Source organism: Myotis nattereri (genome assembly GCF_964212035.1).
Source record: "Myotis nattereri genome assembly, chromosome: 9".
In the NCBI taxonomy this organism is placed as follows: Eukaryota; Metazoa; Chordata; class Mammalia; order Chiroptera; family Vespertilionidae; genus Myotis; species Myotis nattereri.
Window position 1 is genome coordinate 18,364,742 of NC_138084.1, and position 25,374 is coordinate 18,390,115.

The following is a 25,374-nucleotide window of genomic DNA, read 5'->3' on the forward strand; positions in this document are numbered from 1 at the left end:
TTCCTGAAGGAATGATTTTAGTCAGCCATAACTATATATTTACATGGGGATTACTCACAGGTCAGTAACTAGATCTAACATAGTTATCTTTTTATTTCTTACTAGAGGCCTGGTGCACGGATTCATGCACTGATGGAGTCCCTCAGCATGGCCTGCAGGGATAGGGCTGAAACATGCATCCAACATCCCCTGAAAGATATAGTAATGCGTAAAGTGGCAGGCAGCCAGGAGGAGCTGCTCCCGCTCATTCTGGCTCCGCTCATCCTGGTCAGCTGAGCGGCGCTCCCCCTGTGGGAGCACACTGACCACCAGGGGGCAGCTCCTGCATTGAGCATCTGCCCCCTGGTGGTCAGTGCACATCATAGCGTCCAGTTGATCAGTCGCTTAGGTATATATATATATATATATATATATATATATATATATATATATATTATTGAGGTAATCTTATAATGCTGTTCTTTTTAAATTTTACCTACTGTGCTAAAAAAAATAGTTTCTCTGTCTCCTAAATGAAAGAATGAAGCCAAAACCATCATTTTTTATTCCTTGGAGGTAAACTGTTTAAAATATTTTTATGCTATTGTGAACTGTTTAAAATATTGTTATGTAAATGTAAAAATATAATATTTTCAGATGAAATGTAATAATAATCAACAAATACACATTGTCTAACTAGAAAATGCATTGCATATTCTAAGAAATGTGTTGCAACATAAAAAATATTGTGAAGCAGTATCTGTCTGTTTTTATAGGTTTGTTTTATTTTATAGGTAAAGACACTGTTTCTTGAGTAAGATATTTCTATTGGATATCAAATACTAATGCTAAACTGTTGTTCAGTATATTTCATACCTCAGCTAAGAATACCCCCCCGTCCCCCCCCAGCCCCGACCCAATTCCCAGTGGGCAGTCTCCTCCAAAGCCAGTGGCTCTGGCTATTTTCTAAGGATGACTCCAGAGACTGTGGATGTTAGGGCCTTGCCTTTCATTACATCCCAGTTACAACAAAATATGGAGTATCAATAAAACAAAGGCATAAGTGGAATATCTTTCTTTAAATGCCACAGTATGGTTTCTTCTTACAGCCAATATATTTGACTTTAGCTACTGTTAAATCCAAAAGGAGAAGTTTAAAAGAGTTTCACAGTGCCATAGATTAAAATTTCAACTCTGACTATTGTTATGCTTTATACACTGGATTTCTTTACATATTTTAGAATGAAATTCACTTTTTTTTTCCCTTCACGCTAAGACCAGTATTTTGAATACATCCTGAAGCTAAAACACTAATGTTTTCATTTTTCAACAGGGAATTTCCTTATGGAACAGACAAATAAACAGTGATTGAAAAGACTAGAGACTTTCTAGTGAAAAATGTTCTAATTTAATATCTTGAAAAACAGAGCAGAAAAGCAATAACACAAGTCACACAGCTAATTCGAGATTGTAATCAGTCTGGTGTGTGCAGAACGATTATTCTCAATTTACTCCAATCTTCTTATCATTAACAGGTTCCAGGAAAAACAAACACATGGCTGGTGTTAATTTCACGTTGGTTACTGAGTTTATCCTTTTGGGGCTGACAGATCGTGCTGAGCTGAAAGTGTTCCTCTTCGTGTTGTTTCTGCTCATCTACACCGTTTCTTTGGTGGGGAATCTAGGAATGCTCTTCCTAATCCACATAACTCCCAAACTCCAAACACCCATGTATCATTTCCTTAGCTGCCTGTCATTTGTTGATGCCTGCTACTCGTCAGTCTTTGCACCCAAAATGCTGCTCAACTTCTTTGTTGAACAGAAGATCTCATTTTCTGCATGTATTGTGCAATACTTTTTATTCGTGTCACTTCTTACCACTGAGGGCTTCTTGCTGGCAGCAATGGCGTATGACCGCTATATGGCCATTGCGAACCCTTTACTTTACACGGTGGCTATGACTAAAATGGTTTGTGTTGCCCTGGTCATTGGATCATGTGTAGGAGGTTTAATCAACTCATTGACACACACAATTGGCTTGATGAAACTGTCTTTCTGTGGACCCAATGTCATCAGCCACTTCTTCTGCGACCTCCCCCCACTGTTAAAGCTATCGTGTTCTGACACATCCATGAATGAGCTGTTGCTTTTAATCTTCTCTGGCATTATTGCCCTGATCACTTTCTTAACTGTGATGATTTCCTACTTCTTCATCGTCACTGCCATCCTGAGGATCCGCTCAGCAGCAGGTAGACACAGAGCCTTCTCCACGTGTGCTTCACACCTCACAGCTGTCACCTTATTCTATGGCTCCATAAGTTTTAGTTACATTCAACCGAGCTCCCAATATTCCTTAGAACAAGAAAAGGTGGTATCTGTGTTTTATACCCTCGTGATTCCTATGCTAAACCCATTGATTTATAGCCTAAGAAACAAGGAGGTGAAGGATGCTGTGAAAAGGGCTATGGAAATGAAATATTTTCCTTGTTAATTTTATACCAAATGTGCTCTAAAACAGTGTACAAACCAGTGCTTTGGAAAATGATATGTATATGAATTTATTAAAACTTCGATCCCAAAGGAATCTTAGAGTTTAAGAAGATGTACGTGGTCAGTGTGAATCAGTTATGATAAAACTGATGCTGAGGGGCAATGTTCATAGAAATTAACATTTGCCAGACTGCTCTAGAATGCCTCACACTGATATGTGGAGGAAAGTTGTAGTTTTGTCCCCAAATACTATTTCTGGTTATTTATCTAAAGGAACCAAGTCAATATATATTCCATATTACATTTTAAAAATAAACAAAAAATTATGATTAGAGTAATTGCCCAATAACAGAGAAAGTAGTTTAATAAATGTAGATGTATACATATAATAGATTATGATAAAGTTATTTATATTAAAAACACAAACAAATATTGATTGACTACCTATTTTATTGCCAATAAAACATGGAAGATGTTTTAAATCCACATAATTTAATTTTATCTTCACAAACACATGAAACAGGTATTACTATTGTCACTTTGTAGACATGGACACAGAATCAAAGAGACTAAGACATTTTCATCTGGCCATAATGCTAGTTAATATTTCTAGACACAAACTCAGAATTATGATTCCCAAATCTAAACCTGTTTAGCTATAGCGTAGAGTCTTAATTTTGAAAAGCTGTAATTACCAAGATTTGGAAATATAAAAGCATTGAAAATATATGTGTGATGTATTCATTTTAATGTAAATGTATTGGGGTGACAGTTAATAAAATTATAGGGGTTTCAAGTGTATTCTTAAGGGAAAATTATAAGTACATACATATAAATAGAATATGTTGTCCAGATCCTGGTTTCCAAGTGGCATACTCCGTAGAGAAGTGGTTGTTTTTAGAGCTGATTCCAGAGAAATATAAGTGCCTGGAGTGTATTTTGCTACCAGAATGTAAGAAGTGAAAACAAGCAAACATAAATGACAAGGACATGTCCAAATAGCAAAGTACACAGGAGCTATTCAATGATGGTTCCATTAGCAAACCTAGAACAATTTGAGCAACAAAATAAGTGATGGTAGTATTGGGTAACAACCCTAAAGAACAAAATAATTATTAATGAGTGCTATTGATATAATATGAGTGTTATTGGTATAACTAGCTAACTAACTAAGGTAAAAATGAGCCTGGCCAAGGTGGCTCTGTGGTTAAGCGTCAACCCATGAACTCAGAGGTCCCTCATTCGACTCCTGGTCAGGGCACATGCCAGGGTTGGGGGCTCAATAACGGACATGTTTTTCTCTCATTGATGTTTCTATCTCTTTATTACTCTCTCTTCCTCTCTCTCTAAAAAGTCAATAAAAGCATATTTTTAAAAAATGCCCAGCAAGTGTTACTCAGTGATTGAGCATCAACCCTGTAGGGACATGCAGGAGGCAGTTAATCAATGATTCTCTCTCATCATTGATGTTTCTATCTGTTTCCTTCTCCCTTTCTTTCTCTGACATCAATAAAAATTTTTTTTAAAAAAATTAAAGGGGAGACTAGGGGACTGTCAAGGGCGGGGGGAAAAAAGGACACATATGTAATACCCTTTGTAATACTTTAAGCAATAAAAAAAAATAAAGAAAAATGACACTTACAAAAAAAAATTAAAAACTCTTTCTTATAAAATCATTTCAATTAAAATATGTTGAAAGAATAAGGGAAATAGATATTTACTAGCAAAACACCATGGTAATAATTGGTAGAAACAACATATTGATAGATGCCATTAGGTATAAATAAAATATTACATAGTCAATTTTCTTCTGCATATAGCGGGATAGATATATTTATATAGAGAGATATACTGGTAGATAGATATATTTATATCCCTACCTACCTATCTCTCTCTAAATATGTATATTAATAAAAAGTAAAGTATAACAACTTTACATAAGGAAGTTTGGCAGACAGTACTTTAACAACTATTCCTTTTGCCTGCATCTCTATCTTCCTCTATCTTTCTTTCAATGTGACCCTATTACTGAAAAATTCCCAGAAAAAAAATTGTTTTTAAGAAAGGCATTCCAAGATATGCAAACAGCCCAAGTGCTTAGCAGTAGATGAGCGGATTAAAAAAGCTGTGGTACCTTGACACAATGGGATCAATAGGATACTATGATGCTGTAAAAAAAGAAAGAACTCTTACCTTTTGCAGCAGCATGGATAAACCTGAAGATTATTATGCTAAGTGAAATAAGCCACTCAGAGAAAGACAAAAACCATATGATCTCATTAGTATGTGGCATCAAATGAAAAAGATAAATTGACAAACAAAATAGGACCAGAGGCATGGATACCTGAAGTAGACTGCTAGGTGTCAGGGGTGGGGGTGGAGGGTACTGAGTAAAAGAAGGTGAAGAGCTTAGCCAAAGAACATATATGCATAGCCCATGAACACAGGCAACAGTGTGGTGAAGGCCAGTGGAGGAGGGAAGAGGGTTGGGTGGAGGTCAGCAAAGGTGGGGGTCGGGGGGAGAATCAGGGACATCTGCAATAGTGTCAACAAAAATAGGAAGAACTGTCTTCATGCACCTTCCGATTTCGTGTTTCTCTGCAGCACTTATCACCATTGGCGTACAGATGCTCGTTGTTTCCTCTGTTACCCTTTCCCCCACTAGAAAGACACCCTTACGACATAGTCTTTGCTATTCCTCCAACTTCATGGCCCACCCACTGCACAGGGCCTTTGCACTGATGTTCCCCCTGTCTGGACGTTCTCTCATGTACGGCACCTACATGACTCTTTCCCTCATTGAGAATTAGTCCAAATGCAACTTTATTCTTGAATCCTACCTTGATCATAATTTTTTCCCTTATGCTGCTATTCTAGAACCCCTTCCCCTACAATAATTTACATTTTATTATTTTTTATTACTTTTACCTTTTAGCATGTATTACTAATTTTTGTATTTTCTCTGTTTTCCCCTGTTTAGAATTTGTAATCTATAAATACTACGATTGATAAGACCAGACTTTCATCTCAACATTTGAATCTTTCCTAGAATATGAGTCCTTTATACCAGTTGACGAAAATTAATCTGTAGATGTCAATAAATTTACAAAATTTAACTTAAAGGAGTCACCTTTTTCTGACTACAGTGCAGCATGAGTTAAAATTAATATATGAAAAATAAAAATAACTTTTAACTGAAAATTAAATACATAAAATGAATATCAAGTTATAATTAGTTAAATGGAAATTTTAAAAATTAACTTTCCTATCCATACAATGTACCACAAGAGGAATAATTAATATCACTATATGTAAGTGAAAAGTAAGTGGTACTCTGATGAATAATGCAAATAACAAATTCCTCTATTATTAAATAGGTAACAAAAAGTCAATAAAACAAGCAGTTGGAGCTCAAGAATAAAACCACTAAATTAAAAATGATAAAAAGTGATAAAACTTAGAAAACAACTAATGAATTAAAAGAAATAAATAATTGAGCATCAATCTAAATAAGCAATTAGAGCCATTCCTTTATGAGTTAAAGAATAAAGAAAATATGAAAACAAACGATAGAATAATCCAGGAGAGAAAGAGAAAAAAAGATATAAAAGGTATAGTTAAAAATGTGATGCGCTAAATAATAAACTTATATCATTAAATCAGAACACATTAAAAATCTCTGATCAGACTTTGAATTCTGCCATGACAATACGTGACACAAGAACAGCTTTGCAATCATAAGTAACTGTAATGGGTTCCGATATTTGGAAAATATTAAAAAAAACTTGCTCCTAATAATTTTGCAATCATCATGCTTATTGAGGTGGCATTGACATTGAAGAAAACCCCTTGTCTCTCTTTTGCCTTAACTCCCAAGGTTACCTTTGTCAAGTACTTTCATTCTGGTTTTTAAATTTCCAATTAAGCTTGTCTTAGCAGTACTAAGTTTTTATGAATAGAAGAATTACCCTTCCAAAAGTTCAATGCATGCATGTAACTTCTTTATCCACAACAAATTATCTTGTGAAATTATGAAGTATAAACAGACTTTCTTATAAGAGTTGCTTTTAAATCTAGATGGAAATTGATTTCATTGCCATGAGTTAGTACAAGATTCAAAAGAATACTTTAATCTTATTCTCATTCTATCCCTTTATAGATTATCTCTTTGCTTCTCCATCTGGGACAAACAATTCTCAATAAAATATTATACCTCTTTTCATATTTTAATTTTTCATTCATATTTAAGAAAGCACTTGACATATTTATATACAGAATACACTAAAATAGTAAAACAAATTGCAGAAATATTGCTACATAGATGAATTAGGTGATTGTCAAGCCAGAATGGGAAGCTACACCATGTTTCCTTGTGCTGCCTTGAAATATTTATCAAAGACTAATGTAACATTGGTCATAGTGTGTTATGAAATTTTGGTCATTAAGTGAGGATTGGATGCTAAATATACAGTATAAGGATAAGTATGCAAATCTATAAATGCACAAGTAAGTATTAATGAAGGTAAGAAAATGGTAGAAATTTATCAAAATGTTGTAACATTATTGATGTCCTCAATTTATTCTTTGATTTCTATTGTATTCCAATTTTTTTCTAATGAACATATTTTATTTCAATGACAGTATTACACTTTTTTTTTGGAAGAGTATTACACTTTTAAACATAAAAATGTTTCCTTGTGAAAAATGAATTATTCCATCTTTGATGGTTTCAATTATAGAGTAATTAAGTATGTCTCTAGAAATGGTTTCTCCACAAATTCAGTTGAAAATATAGAGGATCACGAAAGAAGACCAGACAAGGTGCCTCATTGTGGGCCATCAAGGGAAAAAGGCAACTATTTCCTCAGAACATAATATAGCTATCTTTAGTCCCAGTGTGTTTTTTCCTTGGAAACATGCCAAACAATTTTGCTTGGAACCTGATCTCCGGGGATGGCCCAATGTTGCGTTACCCTCTATCCTCAATATAAGAGGTGCCCTGGAAGAGAGACAAGACATAGGTTGCTCCACTTATGTTCACAGCAGCTCCCTGATATTCCTTTTAGACATAATTTCCTGGCAAATTTTCCATTCCACCAGGACCTTAACAAAATTTCTGTGTTGTTTTTTTTTAAAATCTCAAAATAAAACGACATGAATGGACAAAAATTTACAAAGAACTTATCTCAAATAAAAGAATACATTACAGAAAATTTTGACTCAAATGGTTTTCATATTTTCTTTGTGAAAAAACTTGAAGTTGACAAATTTCTAGACAGATAATATTGGAGGAGGGGTTTTGTGGTGTGTTTGACTCTTGGTAAGTATTACTCTGAATATTAGAGAATTTTGGTGAGGATCAGGTAAAATGGGGGTATTTTTAGAAAAGTATACACAGGACTTAGACCTTACCCTAAGTAATGCCAGGTTTTGTGAAACCAGAAATATAGAGCTAATGAAATTATGGTCGACAAGCAAAGTACATGTTCTAAAAATGTAGTATTTGAAAAAAAATATGATTTTAATATATTAAATTTAGGAAAATATATCTTTTGGAAAGTAATATGTGGTCTATAATTTTAATCCCATAAATTTGAAATTTATTTGTGGTTACTATTAAATAATTTTTAAAACAAAATGTCAGTGACGCATTGAAACTGTTTTTCATCATTGTTTATGACACATCTAGCATTTTCCCTCAGGTTTGCTCCTGTTATTATTAACAGGAATGCAGTGGAATGGGCATGTTCTCTGGAGTCAATCTGTCTTGGGGAAATCCCAGAGCCAACACTTAATAGCTCTACTTTGGATAAGTTACTTAAACTGTCTGTGTCCTTTTACTCATTTAAACATGTGGTTAATAGTAGCACCTGTGGTATAATATTCTCATGTGGAGTAAATAAATTACTATAGAGAAGTATTTAGAACAGTATAAGACTCGCTCAAATTAGGCAATATATATTTTTTGTTATATCATGCCTAAAGGTCAATTTATGCCTATTTCTATATTTGGGAATCAAATTAAAAGTTTTCCATCATATTCTGTAAACTACACATTATTAGTTTTTAGAAATATTAAACTATTATCAATAACCCTGTTTAAATTAATTCCTGACAATTATCACCTTTATTTCTCAACAGTGTGAAGCAGTTGAACACAATGGATGGAAGGAATAGCACGAATGTGTCTCACTTCATCCTTATGGGACTGACAGACTCTGAGGAGATCCAGCTGGTCCTGTTTATACTATTTCTCCTGATATACCTGACTAGTGTGCTGGGAAATGCAGGGATGATAATGATAATCCGCCTGGATCTCCAGCTTCACACCACCATGTATTTTTTCCTCAGCCACCTGTCATTTCTTGACCTCATTTACTCCAATGTCATCACTCCTAAAACCTTAGAGAACTTACTGACTTCCACCAAGTACATTTCATACATAAGCTGCTTCGCCCAGATGTTCTTTTTTGTCTTCTTGGGGACCTCTGAATGTTTACTTCTCTCCTCAATGGCCTATGATCGCTATGTAGCTATCTGCAATCCTCTACTCTACCCAGTCCTTATGTCCAAAAGACTCTGTTGCTCCCTCATTTTTGGGTGCTATTTGAAAGGTTTTTTGGACTCCATTATCAATGTGCTTTGCATGAATAGACTGCATTTCTGTGACTCCAATGTAATCCATCACTTTTTCTGTGACACTTCCCCAATTCTAGCCCTGTCCTGTACTGACACTCAAGACATTGAAATCATGATATTCATTTTTGCTGGCTCCACCCTAATGGTATCTGTTATCACAATATGTGTGTCTTATCTGGCCATTCTGTCCACTGTGTTGAAAATTACTTCCACTTCAGGAAAGCAAAAAGCCTTCTCTACATGTGCCTCCCATCTCCTAGGGGTCACCATCTTTTATGGAACTACAATTTTTACTTATTTAAAGCCTCATAAATCCTACTCTTTGGGGAAGGATCAATTGGCTTCCGTATTTTATACTATTGTGATCCCCATGCTGAATCCACTCATTTATAGTCTGAGGAATAAAGAAGTGAAAAATGCTCTCATTAGAGTCTTGAAGAAGACTATAATCTAATTAAGCATTGTCACCCTAATGCATTTAATTACAAAATTATAATAAAAATACTCTTAGAAAACAATCCAACAACCAGCAAGGTAGCCTGTTGCTGTTTGAGGGATGAAGGCAGAAGTCACAAGACTTCTAGTTAAGTGACAAAGGACATTATTATTCAGAGCAAAAGCAATAGCTACAGTTCATATTCACATCAGTTTCTCATACCCTCCTAAGTCACAGGAGTGTGAAGAGGTAGGCATAGATGGATGATGGCATGTAAAGTGGGCTGCATCATAGGAAAGAACCGTTGAGTATGGGAGACACCCGTTGATGGTAAGCAGATTCATGTCTATTCTTTGTCTACAGGAACATTACCTCATTGCCCACAATAGCTCAATGCAAAAACAACCTTGATATATAGCTCAAGCAAAATTTATACTTTTTTGAAATTTTCAGTGTTTACTTTATAACATTATATTTGATTATTCTTTCTAAACACATTTTAAATGTTTAAGAGTCATCAAATCAACAGTACCAAGAATAGACCCCAAGGTAAGCTATGGATTTGAATAAGTATGTGTCAATGTGGGTTACTCAGTTGTAAGAAATGCTCCATTCTGGTGTGCGATTTGATGAAGAGGGAGAATATGCATGTTGATTTGGGGGTGGAGGTGTATGTATACAGGAAATCTCTGTACCTTTCTTTTCATTTTGCTATGAACCTAAAACTGTTCTAAAAAAACAAAAGCACACACACATAAAATAAAAACTAAGAAATAAAGTGCAACCTCTTTTTTGGAGTTAAAAGTTTACTTTTCCTAATTCAAAAGATTCAGTTAATATTTTCAATTTAATTATGCATTATTTTCCTTTATTTAATTTATTTTAAATTACCTTATACATCAATGCCATTTTAAAGTATGACTTATTTTTGCTTTATTATTCATTTGGTCTATACTGCACTCTAAGTTTTCAGCTATTTTTATTTTTGTTAATAATCCTCACTTGACGACACTTATTAATTTTATAGAGAGAGGAAGAGAGAGAGAAGCATCCATGTAAGAAAGAAATATTGGGGTGACAGAAGATGAGAGAGAGCAAGATATTGAAAACCTATTTGAAGAAATAATGACAGAAAACTTCCCTCACCTGGTGAAAGAAATGGACTTACAGGTCCAAGAAGCGCGGAGAACCCCAAACAAAAGGAATCCAAAGAGGACCACACCAAGACACATCATAATTAAAATGCCAAGAGCAAAAGATAAAGAGAGAATCTTAAAAACAGCAAGAGAAAGAAACTCAGTTACCTACAAGGGAATACCCATACGACTGTCAGCTGATTTCTCAACAGAAACTTTGCAGGCCAGAAGGGAGTGGCAAGAAATATTCAAAGTGATGAACACCAAGAACCTACAACCAAGATTACTTTATCCAGCAAAGCTATCATTCAGAATTGAAGGTCAGATAAAGAGCTTCACAGATAAGGAAAAGCTAAAGGAGTTCATCACCACCAAACCAGGATTATATGAAATGCTGAAAGGTATCCTTTAAGAAGAGGAAGAGGAAGAAAAAGGTAAAGATACAAATTATGAACAACAAATATGCATCTATCAACAAGTGAATCTAAGAATCAAGTGAATAAATAATCCGATGAACAGAATGAACTGTTGATTATAATAGAATCAGGGACATAGAAAGGGAATGGACTGACTATTCTTGGGTGGGAAAGGGGTGTGGGAGATGCGGGAAGAGACTGGTCAAAAATCGTGCACCTATGGATGAGGACAGTGGGTGGGGAGTGAGGGCGGAGGGTGGGGTGGGAACTGGGAGGAGGGGAGTTATGGGGGGGAAAAAAGAGGAACAAATGTAATAATCTGAACAATAAAGATTTAATTAAAAAAAAAAGAATAAAAAAAAAAAAAAAAGAAAGAAATATTGTTCAGTTGACTCTTGTGCAAGCCTGGACCAAGATTGAACCTACAACCGAGGCATGTGCCCTGAGGGAGAATGGTACCAAACAACATTTCCATGTACCAGCAATGCTCCCACCAGCTGAGTCCCATTGACTAGGGCACTATTTGTTTCTGTTTGCAATTAGAGATAAATATTTCATGGGCCTTTAATAACATGCCTTTCTGGATCATCTCTCATCTTGTATAAGTATTTTGTCATTTCATATATTTATGGACTCTTCTTATTATCCAGGTATTTTTTATAAACTATGTTTTCACCTTTCATTTATGTCTATTTCTATGACTAGGAAATGTATCTTCTTGAAATATTTTGGCAAAAATGGTCAACAGCCCTGCTGGTGTGGATCAGTGGTTAAGTGTCAACTCATGAACCAGGAGGAAAAGGTTCAATTCCTGGTCAGGGCACATGTTGGGTTACAAGCTAGATCCCAAGGATGGGGTGTGCAGGAGGAAACAGATCAATGATTCGCTCTCATCATCGATGTTTCTATCCCTCTCCCCCTCTCCCTTCCTGTCTGAACTCAATAAAAGTATATTAGTAAAAAAAAAAAATATGCTCAACAAATTCCATGAGTTATAGATAGCACTTAAGTTGAGTAAATATTAATTTAAATTAAGATTATTTTATCCTCTTTAAAAATAGTTTAAAAACTATATTATATATGTATAAGTACATATATATGTATATATATATAATGTTATTACATACATGTAAAGTAATCTACAGGCAACAGAATATTTAGACTATTCACAATTGCCCTTAATTTCCTTGTTAAATTAGTGCATATTATATTTTATGTAAGATGCAGTCTGAATTTAAAACATAATAATCCTGCTTATGATGTCATGCCAGAAGACTATTTAAAAAATATATGATACAGAACAAGAGTAGTGGGTGCCAAAAGTATGAATAGCTGTTTGTTTCCAAATAACAGATCGACATAAAGTAATAATATACTTTGCTGAGTACGTACCATGTGCCAGACAATATTCAAGGGCTTTGGATGTATAATTACCATAGCTTTTCAGTTAGGCGCTAGCAAAATCCATATGTTTATCTAACATAAAGGAAAGCTGTCTTTCTACTTGTTTAGGCAAAGACTTATGGATGTTCCTGGAATTTTCTCTTTATCTCATAAACCTTATACTCAACCCATCAGCATATGACATTGATTCTAAATACAGGGTCTGACTAGTTACAACACTTTCTCCCCTACCACCCCCACACCCCTAACAAGAAACCATCCTCTTAGTTTTAGGCTTATTGCTGCAGCCTCCTAGCTTGTCTCTGTGTTTGGCCTTGTCCCGCTTAAGTCTATTCTCAGTGTGACAGCCACAGTGCTATTGCTAAACACTAAATTGGTTCACACCACTTCTACAAGAAGACTTCAAGACTTCAAATCCTGCAAAACTTGGCATCACACTAAGAATAAAGCCTACCACCTTTACAAGAGTCCATTGGTCCAAAATGATCTTATCCCCACTCCTTACCTCCAAGAACCCCTTCCTTATTATTCTATTCTTCATGCTCATTTTGTTTTGACCACATGACTTCTTAAGTCTTCCTGTACACACTAGTCCTGTTTCTGCCTGGAATTTCTCCATTCTCTCCTCTTCTTCCTGACAATAAATGATACAAGAATAGCCCTGCAATCATAAGTAACTTAGTGGGCTATAGTATTGGGAAAACATTAAGCAAGAAAAGCATGCTCTTGTTAATTTGTAATTACAATGCCTATTGAGGTGGCATTAACATTAAAAATCACTCCTCGTGATCACTCTCCTTTGCCTTAACTCCTAAGGTTACCTTCTGTAGAGTAGTTTCATGCTGGTTTTTAAATTTCCAGATACATCTGTCTTGGCTGCACTGTGAATACAAAGATTGCCCTTCCAAAGTTCATCAATAATATAACACAGGCAAAGGTAGCTCCTTTATCCACACCAACAAATTATCTTATGAAATTCTGGAGTATAAATGGACTTTCCTGAAAGTGTTACTTGTTTTAAAATAGATTTTTCTTTTTCTTTTACTTTAACTTTTAAAATACATTTTTATTGATTTCAGAGAGGAGGGAAGTGGGAGAGAGAGAGAAAAAACATCAACGAGGAGAGAGAATCATTGATTGGCAGCCTCCTGCATATCCCCCACTGGGGATCGAGCCCACAACCCTGGCATGTGCCCTTGATCAGAATAGAACCTGGAACCCTTCAGTCCCTAGGTCGACACTCTATTCCACTGAGCCAAACCAGCTAGGGTTGAAAGAGTTACTTTTAAATCCATATAAATTGATTTCATTATCATGAGTTAGATGATTCCTAAGAACGCTTTAATCTTATTCTCACTCTATCCCTTTTCAGATTATTTTTTTTGCTTCTTCATCCTGGACAATTTTCAATAAAATATTATACCTCTTTTAGTATTTTAATTTTTTATTCCTATTTAAGAAAATTCTTGACATGTTTATATACAGAGTACACCAAAATAGTAAAATGAATTGCAGAAATATTGCTACATAGATGAATTAGGTGATTGTCAAACCTGAATAGGAAGCCTACACCATGTTTTCTTGTGCTGCCTTAAAATATTTATCAAAGACTATTGTAACATTGCTCACGGTGTGTTATGAAATTTTGCTTATAAAATGAGGATTGGATGCTAAATATATAGTGTAATAAGTATGCAAATCTATAAATGCACAAATAAGTATGAATGAAGGTAAGAAAATAAGAGAAATTCATCAAAGTGTCATAATATTATTGATGTCCTCAATTTGTTCTGTGATTTCTGTTGCATTCCAATTTTTTTCCAAAGGAATTTATTTCTATGATAGAATCACACTTTTAAACATAAAAATATTTCCCGGTGAAAAGTGAATTATTCCATCGTGCATGGTTTCAATCAGAGAGTAATTAAGTATGTCTCTAGAAATGGTTTCTCCACCAACCCAGTTAAAAATTTAGGGGATAACAAAAGAAGACCAAACCAAGCTTCTCATTGTGGGCCATCAAGGGAAAAAGGCAACTATTTCCTCAGAACAGAACATAACTGCAATTAGTCCCAGCGTGTTTTTTCCTTGGAAGCATGCCAAGCGAGCTCGCTTGGAACCTGATCTCCCGGGATGGCCCAATGCTGCATTACCCTCTATCCCCAGTATATGAGGTGCCTTGGAAGAGAGACTAGACATAGTTTGTTCCACTTATATTCACAGCAGCTCCCTGATATTCCTTTTAGACATAATTTCCCGGCAAATTTTCCACTCCCAAGAGCTGATTTTTTTTATACCTCGGAATAAAACACTAAATGCACAAAAATTTACAAAGAAGTTATCTCAAAGGAAAGAATATATTACAAAAAATTTTGACTCAAATGGTTTTCATATTTTATTTGTGAAAAAACTTTGAAGTTGACAAATTTCTAGACAGATAATATTAGAGGAAGGTTTTTATGTTTTTTCCACCAACTTTGGTAAGTATTACTCTAAAAATTAGAGAGTTTTGGTAAGGAACAGATAAAATGGGAGCACTTTCAGAAAAGTATGCATACATATACACTTAGACCTACCCACGGTAATGCCAGGTTTTGTAACCAGAAGTATAAAGTTGATGGATTTATGGTTTATAGGCAAGGTGTATGTTTTAGAAATATAATTTTTGGAAGATCTGATTTTGAATGGTTAACTTAGTAAAACATATCTTTTGAAAATTAATACTAATATATGGTCTATAATTGTAGTCTGCTAAATTTGAAATTTGTTTGTAGTTAATAATAAATAATTCTCAAAACAAAAGGATAGTAAGTGATGCATTGAAATTGTTTTTCTACCATTGTTTATGACACATTTAGCATTTTCCCTCAGGTTTGCTCAAATTAGAAATAGTAATATAGTATAACAAGCATGTTCTCTGGAGTTTATCTATGTTAGTGCAATAACAGAGCCAACATTTAATATCTCTAAACAAGTGACTTAAGCTGTTTGTGCCCTTTTTTTTATTTAAAAAATATGGGTAATAGTCACACCTATTATTTAATATTTTCACATGGAGTAGATATATCAATCAAGAGAAGCATTTAAAAAAGTGTAAAGCTCATTCTTTTTATGCAATATGTTGTTTTTTTTATTACTATATTAAGCCCAAGGGATATTTTATACTTATTTCTATATTTGGCAATTGAACTCAATTTTTCCATCATATTATATAAACCACTCATTATCATCAATTGTTAGAAATATTAAACTAATATAAATAACCTTTTGAACTCATTCCTACCAAATATCACACTTAATTTCTCAACAGTTTGAAGCAGTTGAACACAATGGATGGAAGGAATAACACGAATGTGTCTCACTTCATCCTTATGGGACTGACAGACTCTGAGGAGATCCAGCTGGTCCTGTTTATACTATTTCTCCTGATATACCTGACTAGTGTGCTGGGAAATGCAGGGATGATATTGATAATCCGCCTGGATCTCCAGCTTCACACCCCCATGTATTTTTTCCTCAGCCACCTGTCATTTCTTGACCTCATTTACTCCAATGTCATCACTCCTAAAACCTTAGAGAACTTGCTGACTTCCACCAAGTACATTTCATACATAAGCTGCTTCGCCCAGATGTTCTTTTTTGTCTTCTTGGGGACCTCTGAATGTTTACTTCTCTCCTCAATGGCCTATGATCGCTATGTAGCTATCTGCAATCCTCTACTCTATCCAGTCCTTATGTCCAAAAGACTCTGTTGCTCCCTCATTTTTGGGTGCTATTTGAAAGGTTTTTTGGACTCCATTATCAATGTGCTTTGCATGAATAGACTGCATTTCTGTGACTCCAATGTAATCCATCACTTTTTCTGTGACACTTCCCCAATTCTAGCCCTGTCCTGTACTGACACTCAAGACATTGAAATCATGATATTCATTTTTGCTGGCTCCACCCTAATGGTATCTGTTATCACAATATGTGTGTCTTATCTGGCCATTCTGTCCACTGTCCTGAAAATTACCTCCACTTCAGGAAAGCAAAAAGCCTTCAATACATGTGCCTCCCATCTCCTGGGAGTCACCATCTTTTATGGCACTATGATTTTTACTTATTTAAAACCTCGTGAGTCCTATGCCTTGGGAAAGGATCAAGTAGCGTCTGTTTTTTATGCTATTGTGATCCCCATGCTGAATCCACTCATTTATAGCCTGAGGAATAAAGAAGTGAAAAACGCTCTCATTAGAGTCATGCAGAAGACAGAAGGCTTCAGGCTATTAAAATAACCGTGATGTGAAAATGCTAAGCTTTCTGTTCTCTTTCCTGTTGGGCATTTCTTTGGTCTTTTCAAAAACCATCAAGTCCTTTCATTTTTTGTATTTCTGTGGAGCCATCCTTTACTTAAGCAAATATGGCTATTTTTCGCAATATGTCTTTTCAAATCCACATTGTAATTGTAAACTAGAGAACATGTGTTAAATCCATGCTCTAAATATATATGTGTTTTTAAGGAGAACTGATAAGTAAAATGAGAAATTATAGATGTGATCTTTTGAATTCCATCCAGCATACAAATTACCATGCATACCCCAATGACAACGAACTTTATTATGAAAAAGAGATCCAGTTGGCACACTGATAACAGTTTCAGAAATCATTTTATTTATTATAAAGAGAAGAAATGTATTAGAATAATTATGAGCACTGGTTATAGAACCAAGCATTCTCTCCTCTTTATCCTGGAACTCCCTTTTTATAGATAGCTGCACTATATCCCCAATCTCTTCTGAATAAGAACATTCTATATCATTTTATTTAAAATTGTACTGGTTCCTCCTATCCCTCTTTCATGCTTCATTTGTTTTCCATAACAGTTATCTCCATCTAACATTTTCCATCTGTAGCTTGTGCCTTTTGCTTCTGTTCTGCTTCCCACACCCAACCCATAAACGCAACGAACACAGCCCTTTTCTGATTTTGTTCAATGTGTTATGCCCAGCACTTGGAACAATGCCTCAATAAATGTATCTGAAAGCCAAATCTTAAGGAGGATGAAACTGAAGCACAAGGGATGAAATAACTGGTTTGTGGTCACTCCATTAGTTAAAGAACAAGCTCCTTTTGAACACAGACAGTCTAGAGTTCACATTCTTCATCATCGCTCTGTTGTAAGAGGGGTGAAAAACATAATTAATTATTATATTAAGGAAGGCAGAAATCAAATACCAGGAACCTTTGAAAGGTGTATGTTGCTGGGAAACATTCTCAGAACTGCTGATAGAAGACAATGTGATTTTGGCAATATTTGTTCAATCTCCTCAAACCCACGGGCATAATCTTATTTACAGGAAGAATAATCCTGGCAGACAAAAGACTATTCCATGATGGAATGATGCCAGGAAGAGAGTCTGCATTAGTAAGAGGACAAGCTATCCTGGTATTGCCAAGGGATTCAGGAACAGAGTGGCTCCACAAAGGAAAACATATCCTTGGTTATACCCTTGCAGAATTTAGCTGACTCGGGTTTGTCCATGGCTCTTCTGCATGAGGTCACCATGGAAACTAGTTTTCTTTTCGCATTGATCTGTTATCTCCCAGATGGTTTCCTATTCTGCATGGGTGAAGAGGGTTCACCCAGCACTCTGCACATTGTCTTCTGAGACTGAAGTGACATTTTCACATTAGAAAAACAATCCTCAAACTTTTATGCATACAGTGGTGAGAGACTTCCTGCATGGCTTTTAAGGAATATGTTAATTTATTTAATAGATTAAGGATTATTTATGTCACCCATTTCTTCTGATGTGAGCGTCTTTAAGCAATTGCATATTTCTTTTCATTATCAAAATTATTGTCAAAGAGGTGTTTATAATATTCTATTATTTTTATTATAATGTTTGTAGGGACCAAGTGTTTTTCTTTTTCTTTTTTAATGCTGATATTGGTAACGTGTTTGGTGTTTTTTTTTTTCTGTTTAGTGGTGACCATGGGAATGATAATATACATGTTTAATGTATCATTGTCAACTAAAAATAATATACAGCATGACTTTTAATATAAGAAACTTAGAGGAGTAAAGACCAACTTCTTCTCACCCAAACTTTGTGCTAATTTTGTCATAAAAACATACTTCTTTGTATGTTTTAAACCCCCAATATATCAGCATAGTTTTATGTTGGTGATTCATTTTTTAAGCCAATTAAAATAAAAAATCCAATATTTATTACATTTATCTTAATATTTATATTTTTGGTCTTATTTAACTTTTGTGTAAACCCTTGTTTCCTTCTGTTGTCATATTTCTTTTCCTTGGAATATTGTGGAAGCATAAGACTGCTGGCTAGAACCCATTTCAGTGTGTGTGCTGCACACTCATGCATGTGATTAAAGAATGCTCTTGAAACATACAAAGAACAACAACAAAAACAACATTGACAACAAAAGTTATGTTAACAGAGGAGATTGAAAATCTCTAGGTATAGATCCAGAAAGATACATTGAAACCCTAATGTTCCCCAAAGAATTAAAAAAAATAAAAATAAAAAACAAAAAAAGCTACAGCATCCTGCCAAGTGTATGTATTTATTTCATTTAAGTATGAGGGAGAGAAAAGGGTTCCAAAGAAGTCCCACCTATTTAAAAATACTATGTAAACAAATGAGAAATGTGTTATAAATATTTATTGATAATAAAAATATATTGGAAAAATACACCATAAGGAAACACAGGTACACACAAACTAATTAATAATGTCTATGATGTATTGAACATGACATAGAAAATAAAAGCAAGAACATGTGTAAAAAATGATATTTCATAAAAAGAGCTGCTAAAATTCAAGAAAGAATTGTGCCAGAAACAGACTTATAGGACAACAGACTGACAGTTGTCAAAGGGGAGGGGCTTGGGAGCTCCTCAAAAAAGGTGAAAGTATTAAGCAGTACAAATTGTTGGTTACAGAATAGTCACAGAGATGTAGATTATAGCATAAGAAATATGATCAATAATATCAAGAGAAGTAAGTATGGGGCTAGGTGGGTACTTAAAGCAGTTGGGGACCACTCTGTAAAGTACATGATTTTCTAAACACGTTGCTGTACTTATGAAACCGAACAGAATAATATAGAATGTAAACTGAAATTAATAAATAAAATAAACTTTAAAGAAAGAAAGGACTGTGGAAAAATCATAATGTAGTAAATTACTAAGAATAGACATTTAAAGGAAGGAATTGAGAGAATCACAGTGGAGAGAGAAATCAAAACAGGAGAAAAGAAATGCAGAAAAATTTTTTGGTGGAACATATTGTAATAAGAGATGCTCTGCGTTTGCACCGTTGAGGTGTTATTTAATCTTAACAATCCCACTTTGGAGAAGTATTCTTTTTAAAAATTATTTATTTATTTATTGTACTTTTTTATTGTCTAAAGATTTACATATGTCTCCTTTTCCCCCAATTGACCCCCCCTCACCAGCCATTCCCACCTGGGCAAGCCCCCACCGCCCCAATGTCTGTGTCCATTGGTTATGCTAATATGCATGCATACAAGTCCTTTGGTTGCTCTCTAACTGCCCCCCATCCCCCGCTCCTACCATTTGTCTCTGGATCTATTCTTATTCATCAAATTATGTGGATCATTATATCTCACATATGAGTGAGATCATGTGATATTTATCTTTCTCTGATTGGCTTATTTTGCTTAGCATAATGCTCTCTAGTTCCATCCATGCTGTTGCAAATGGTAAAAATTCCTTCTTTTTTTATAGCGGCATAGTATTCCATTGTGTAGATGTACCACAGTTGTTGTTTTTTAATTTATTTTTTTTCTTTATTGATTAAGGTATCACATACGTGTACCACAGTTTTTTAATTCACTCATCTGCTGATGGGCACTTAGGCTGATTCCAAATCTTAGCTACTGTAAATTGTGCTGCTATGAACAGAAGGGTGCATATTTCCTTTCTGATTGGATATTCTGATTTCTTGGGATATATTCCTAGAAGTGGGATTACTGGGTCAAATGGGAGTTCCATTTTTAACTTTTTGAGGAAACTCCATCCTGTCTTCTACAGTGGCTGTACCAGTCAGCATTCCCACCAGCAGTGCAGAAGGGTTCCTTTTTCTCCACATTCTCCCAGCACTTGTGAATTGTTGATTTGTTGATGATAGCCATTCTGACAGGTGTGAGATGGTATCTCATTGTTGTTTTTATTTGCATCTCTTGGATGATTAATGACTTTTAGCATGTTTTCATATGTCTCTGAGCCTTCTGTATGTCCTCTTTCGAAAAGTGTCTCAATAGATCCTTTTGAGAAGTATTCTTAGTACTCTGTCTTCTAAGGAGATTATTTTGGTTGGAATGGAAAGGGCTTTTACAAAATAAAAATATAATAATAATAGTAATTATTATTATTAATAATAATAATAAATAGAATAGAAAGAAGAAAGGAAGGGAAGAAGGAAAGACCATTGCCACTTAAAAAATATTTTTGAAAGACACATAAGGACACATATATAACACCTTAATCAATAAAGGAAAAAGGAAAAAAAAGAAAGACACATGTATTAACAATGACAATGAGGCTGGTTGGAAGCAGAGCTAAACATGAACATAGTAGGTATGCTACTAAAACAAAACATTTTTATTATAACTTTTTAAAATGGAGACAACAAACATCATCTTAACTTTTAATGTTTAGGAAAAAATATATTTTACTCAAACACCCATTTTTCCCAAACACTCTTTTCATTGCCTCTTTCACATCTTTGTTTCTCAAACTGTAGATGATGGGATTCAGCATGGGAATCACGATGGTGTAGAATGTTGATACTATCATGTCATGGTCCAAAGTGTAGCTGGAACTCGGTCTCACATACATGAAGAGGACAGTCACTCCAGTAAGGTGAGAGCCACATGTAGAGAAGACTTTTCTCCTCCCTTCAGCAGAATGCATCCTCAGAATGGCCAACAGAATAAAACCATAGGAGACCAGGACAATCAGGATGGTGACTATCTCAATAGAGCCCACAAAGTAGAAGAGTAGAAGCTGGTTTGTGTGTGTGTCAGAACAAGAAATGGCAAGGAGAGGAGGGATGTCACAAAAGACATGTCTAATTTCATTGGACGCACAGAAGGATAGGCTAAAGGTGGCCACTGTGTGTATAGAAGCATGCAAAATGCCACCAACATAGGAAGCAATGATGAGTGACACATAGACTCTGGGTGACATGCTGACTGAATACAGGAGAGGGTCACAGATTGCTACATAGTGGTCATATGACATTGCAGCCAAGAGGAAGCATTCTGTGGTTCCAAAAGTAACAGCGAGAAACATCTGTGTTGCACATCCAAGGAATGAAATAACTTTATTCTTTGACAGGGAATCTACTGACATATTTGGTGTAATTACAGAGGAAAAACAGGTACCCACAGATGATAACACACTCAGAAAATAGTACATGGGGTTGTGGAGCCGGGAATGCCCAATGACCAATGCAAGAAGCCCTAGATTTCCCATCAGAGTAAACAGGTAAATTGCTAGAAAGAGGAAGAATAAGAGGATCTGTAGTTCAAACTTGTCTGTGAAGCCTTTCAGTACAAACATAGTAACTTCAGTAACATTCTTCATATTGAAACCATTTGAAACACACTTGAAGATATTAATACAATGATTTATATTGCTCTGACCAAAAGAAGCAATATTGTGACTAAGTTAAAGTGAATTATGTCTTCATATATATTTCTTTTCAATGAATAATTTCTCAGCTGCAATTCAGGAGCCAGGAACATGACCATGGGTCAAAGGTTGATGCCACTCACTACAGAATCAAATGGAAAATTTTGATTTTAACTCACAGGCTCCACTCATGTTATTTACAAAAACATAAAGTCAAATGGTTAATTTACCACTGTATTCTATTAGTTGTTTTTCTATTAAGTCACATTAAACACAAATAAGCTGCTAAATACCATTTTCTTACATAAGACAATTTTTATCTCAAAACAAAATAAATATTGAACAGAAAATATATTAATAAAAGTATATCTTTAGCCGAAACTGGTTTGGCTCAGTGGATAGAGCATCGGCCTGCAGACTGAAAGGTCCCAGGTTCGATTCCGGTCAAGGGCATGTACCTGAGTTGCAGGCACATCCCCAGTAGGAGATGCGCAGGAGGCAGCTGATCGATGTTTCTCTCTCATCGATGTTTCTAACTCTCTATCTCTCTCCCTCTCTGTAAAAAATCAATAAAATATATTTTTTTAAAAAAGTATATCTTTAAAATAACTTTATAGAATGTGTTAAATTAGGTTTGTTTGATGGACTAAAAGCCTAATGAATTATAATTTTTTATGAGTTAATCTCTAAAAGTGTTCCAACTCCATTAGGTTATTGAAAAAAGCTAATCAAGATATTTTTAAAGAACACAGATTAGGATTTTATATAAAATTTTATGATAATTTATGTTCCCTTAAATTTGTTATTTAAATGTTCTGCATTAGATTGCCCTTTGTGGCAAATATTTGGTCATTTGTATCATTTTTGGAAATCTAAGTTTCTGATAATATATAATTTTCTACTCTCTCAAAATTATGTGGTGACTATAGAAGAAATAATAATTGCACCTATACATAAACTTCATAATTAAGAGTAAATAAACAGTAAAAAATCAGTTAGAAGTAATAGAAAGAATATTTCTTGCATAGTGGCATGGTTATTTAAATTAGGAGTCAAAGTGCTATCTGAACCTGAACTCAAAGTTTTATTATTAGCCAATAATATAACACTAGTTGGAAAGATAGATTTTATTCAAGTTAGTTATCATAGTCATTTATTTAATTTTTTATATATCCACCCATAGAAAATTTGAGTCGGTCTTAGGGCACATAATCTGCTGCAAATAATAATTTGTACATTATTTTAATTCATAATGCAAGTCAAGCTCCAGTTTCAGTACTTTTACATGATTTTATCAGTGTGAGAACCATTTGGATTTGAAATAGAGAATAAAGTACATATGAACAATCTTATGGGAAGGACAAAATCAGGATTACCTAGAAGAATTGTCACTATCAGGAGCAAACATTTTCATAGAATTATTGGGAAGACTAAAGGCAGATAAAACAAGAACAACTCAAACAACATGTCCAGAAAGGCAGAATTTTGGTTGAATCCTATGTATTGGAAATAAAAGTTACAACAAAACAAATTAGGACACTTGAACCACCTATTCTAATTAACTCTGCATTTTTTAGCTTCTCTAGCATAATAGAATGCTTTTAAATACATATATCATTTCATTTAAAAAAATCTTAACAAATAGATGGGAGAAACTATATATATATATATATATATATATATATATATATATATACCATTTTTTAAATATATTTTATTGATTTTTTACAGAGAGGAAGGGAGAGAGATAGAGAGTTAGAAACATCGATGAGAGAGAAACATCGATCAGCTGCCTCCTGCACATCTCCTACTGGGGATGTGCCCGCAACCCAGGTACATGCCCTTGATCGGAATCGAACCTGGGACCTTTCAGTCCACAGGCCGACGCTCTATCCATTGAGCCAAACCGGTTTTGGCCATATACCATTTTTTAAATGGCATGGGAAATGATGACATGACAATTAATGGAAGGGAGGTTTAGAGGAAAGAATTTATGTAGATGAGGTCAAGACAAAACAAGATAGAAGTAACAGAATAAACTTTGATAAATGTGATGAAATCAATCTTTGTTTTATTGCAATTAGGAATCACAAGAAGAAGCTCAACCCCAATACAGTTCTTGCCATCAGTTCAATGATACACCTGGTACGAGGAAAATTACGTCATAATTAAGTCAAATGTGATGTTAGGTTTGTCCTCCAAAGTTTACTCTTCTTTCAAAGAGCAGTAAACTTAAATGAGAAAGCAGACACAATAATGCACAGCTAGGCAGATTAATTACATATAAAAAACAATAAATATTTAAAGCAACTTATTTTAAATATGTCAAATTTTGTTATAAATTTAGGATGGCCACATAAGTGAACTTTTGACATTACATGTGTTTATTTTTTAAAAATTAGCACATATTGGACTGCAACACTAAGTTATAACTATGTAATTAAAAGACATAGTGGGGTGCCTTACTTACACTAGATATCTTTCTTAAGCAACATGTGAAATACTTATTTTTGTGATAATTAATATGCACTTAAACATTTTCCTATCAGATTAAATCCAATGAATTATATTATGATTCTCGTTTTACCTCTGTGCACTTTTTATGTGTCTGGATTGGAAAATAAAGAAGCTTTATGAGTGGTATAACCTGTTATTTAAAAAAACAAACATAGAAATCAATACAATCCCATTGGTCACATAGCAGTGGGCTTAATTTTGCTTTGAGTAAATAAGATAATGAAAAATTACTATGTTAAACATTTTAGTTACATTTCTCTTAAAACCATCATTTCATTTAGATGAGTATGACTAAAATTTATCAGAATATATTGAAAAGACTCAGAGTTATAAAGCTAAAATGACTATGTATTGTAAAGAATTTAGTAATAGAGAATTGACTTTTATAATCTCCTTAGTGCTGCTGAGGAGGCGGGAGAAGCTTCCACCACCAGCGCTGTACTGGCAGCCGTTAGCCTGGCTTGTGGTTGAGCAGAGTTCCCTCTGTGGGAGCACACTGACCACCAGGGGGCATCTCCTGCATTGAGCATCTGCCCACTGGTGGTCAGTGTGTGTCATAGTGACCAGTGATTCCCAGTTGCTCTGCTGTTAGGGTCTATTTGCATATTACCCTTTTATTATATAGGACTAGAGGCCCAGTGCACAAAAATTTGTGCACTCAGGGTGGAGGGGGGTCCCTCAGCCCAGC

At 34.7% G+C, this 25,374-nt stretch overlaps 4 protein-coding genes across 4 annotated transcripts; 3 read left to right on the forward strand and 1 right to left on the reverse strand.

The window, feature by feature from the left end:
* Positions 1-1,534: 1,534 nt before the first annotated feature.
* On the forward strand, positions 1,535-2,470 carry LOC308525222 (olfactory receptor 5J3-like; the record flags this gene model as incomplete). The annotated part of the gene is made up of 1 exon (XM_081100011.1): positions 1,535-2,470. One exon carries the CDS (start codon positions 1,535-1,537, stop codon positions 2,468-2,470), a length of 936 nt encoding a protein of 311 aa, XP_080956137.1.
* Positions 2,471-8,629: 6,159 nt separating this feature from the next.
* Positions 8,630-9,562, forward strand: LOC308524759 (olfactory receptor 8H1-like; the record flags this gene model as incomplete). The annotated part of the gene is made up of 1 exon (XM_081099307.1): positions 8,630-9,562. The coding sequence occupies one exon, from the start codon at positions 8,630-8,632 to the stop codon at positions 9,560-9,562; it is 933 nt and encodes a 310-aa protein (XP_080955433.1).
* Positions 9,563-15,829: 6,267 nt separating this feature from the next.
* On the forward strand, positions 15,830-16,777 carry LOC308525197 (olfactory receptor 8H1-like; the record flags this gene model as incomplete). The annotated part of the gene is made up of 1 exon (XM_081099985.1): positions 15,830-16,777. The coding sequence occupies one exon, from the start codon at positions 15,830-15,832 to the stop codon at positions 16,775-16,777; it is 948 nt and encodes a 315-aa protein (XP_080956111.1).
* A 4,396-nt stretch (positions 16,778-21,173) lies between these two features.
* Positions 21,174-22,148, reverse strand: LOC308524760 (olfactory receptor 5T2-like; the record flags this gene model as incomplete). Its single annotated transcript, XM_081099308.1, has 1 exon — positions 21,174-22,148. The coding sequence occupies exon 1, from the start codon at positions 22,119-22,121 to the stop codon at positions 21,174-21,176; it is 948 nt and encodes a 315-aa protein (XP_080955434.1). The 5' UTR covers positions 22,122-22,148.
* Between the last annotated feature and the right edge of the window lie 3,226 nt (positions 22,149-25,374).